At 31.4% G+C, this 1,419-nt stretch overlaps 1 protein-coding gene across 1 annotated transcript in view; it reads right to left on the minus strand.

Moving 5' to 3' along the window:
* The window catches only part of LOC119587028 (serine/threonine-protein kinase/endoribonuclease IRE1-like), a 49,447-nt gene that overhangs the window by 3,884 nt on the left and 44,144 nt on the right, over nucleotides 1-1,419 (minus strand). The window contains 1 exon segment of the mRNA XM_037935770.1: nucleotides 1,266-1,307. Within this exon segment, the coding sequence (XP_037791698.1) occupies nucleotides 1,266-1,307 (42 nt within the window).

Raw genomic sequence — 1,419 nt, forward strand, 5'->3', positions numbered from 1 at the left:
CTCTTCCCCTCCTGTTTCTCCTTCCATCTCATGAATTATCAGACAAAATAAGCAGACTTAAAAAGGAGGGAAGTGAATCTTTGTGATTCTTTCTTGCAATATATCTTACTGAAAAATTAATAAAATATTGTACTGAAGAACCACCTCCTTTGTGGTCATCAGCAAAAAAACTGCAAAAATCACCAACAACCATAGCTGTAATTTCAGACTAAAATGAAGTCATGCAAACTTAATGATCATCAGCAAATTTCATATAACAGCAAAAATAACAAACATAATTGATAAATCAACAATACATCCCTTTTAACTTTCAAAGTTTATGAAAAAACACACACCAAATACTACCAAAGACTGGATGGAAAAAAAAATTCCCCAAGCTCCCATCACCACCATACTCCTCTTTGCACCTTTGTTGAATCATTAATTATTAATGTCAATATAGGCATAAAGAAAAAAATCCTTGTATAATTATTAATGTCAATATAGGCATAAAGAAAAAAATCCTTGTATAATCCTTGTATAATCCTTGTAAAATCCTTGTATACATAGTTATTTAGTTATACATAGCCTGTAATTCCTTTGATGTGCATAGTTAACAAAATAAGGGATCAAAGACTATTTAACAAAGTATTGAGTCTTTCCATTGTATCAGTAAATAATGAAAAAGATAAATGTCTAAAACTAAATTTTGAGAGACAATTATACTATCCTTTAAAAAACCCTGAGCAAAGAAAAAATGGTACACACAATCAAACAAAAAACATCAAGTAATGCGCACAATACAATAACAGTCTAAAAGGGGAAAGGGTTGCATAGCATCCCATGATTTCAACAATTATTGACTCTGATTACTGATTACATCAAAAGTGAAGTGTCATATGATGAGGCTATTTCTCTTGGAACACATGATAGTGACTCAGAGACATGTTGTGTGTGTCTATGAAGAGTAGGTGGATTTGCTCTATAATGATTTTATGATTTCATAATTACTGATTTGGATTACTAAATCATCTATTTTATTCTTAATCATACATGTTAATTTCACTGTAATATAATATAAGTATGGGAATGAATGTAAGAATGCAAGACTGTGTCTATATGCATTTGTGAAGGAATAGAGTGAAATTTATTCCTTAACAAGCCTTAAGGAACATTGTGGAATGCAACTTCCCAAAGCTTCCAAACCGGATGGACACACAAACAGAAGCTAAATCTTTTACAACCTGCATTATAGTCTTTAAATGAGAATGGAAAAGTGAACTTACATCCTGAATTGCCTCTTCAACTTCAGAGTCAGAGTCCTCAGCCTATACAAATAGATTAATATCAACTTTTATATCAGTTACTAAATCTAAACTGATGGAACAGCATATGCTATTGAAAGTACTGTTGTAATTATGTAGGACAGTGATGATGAAC

Source organism: Penaeus monodon, chromosome 22, assembly GCF_015228065.2.
Source record: "Penaeus monodon isolate SGIC_2016 chromosome 22, NSTDA_Pmon_1, whole genome shotgun sequence".
NCBI lineage: Eukaryota > Metazoa > Arthropoda > Malacostraca > Decapoda > Penaeidae > Penaeus > Penaeus monodon.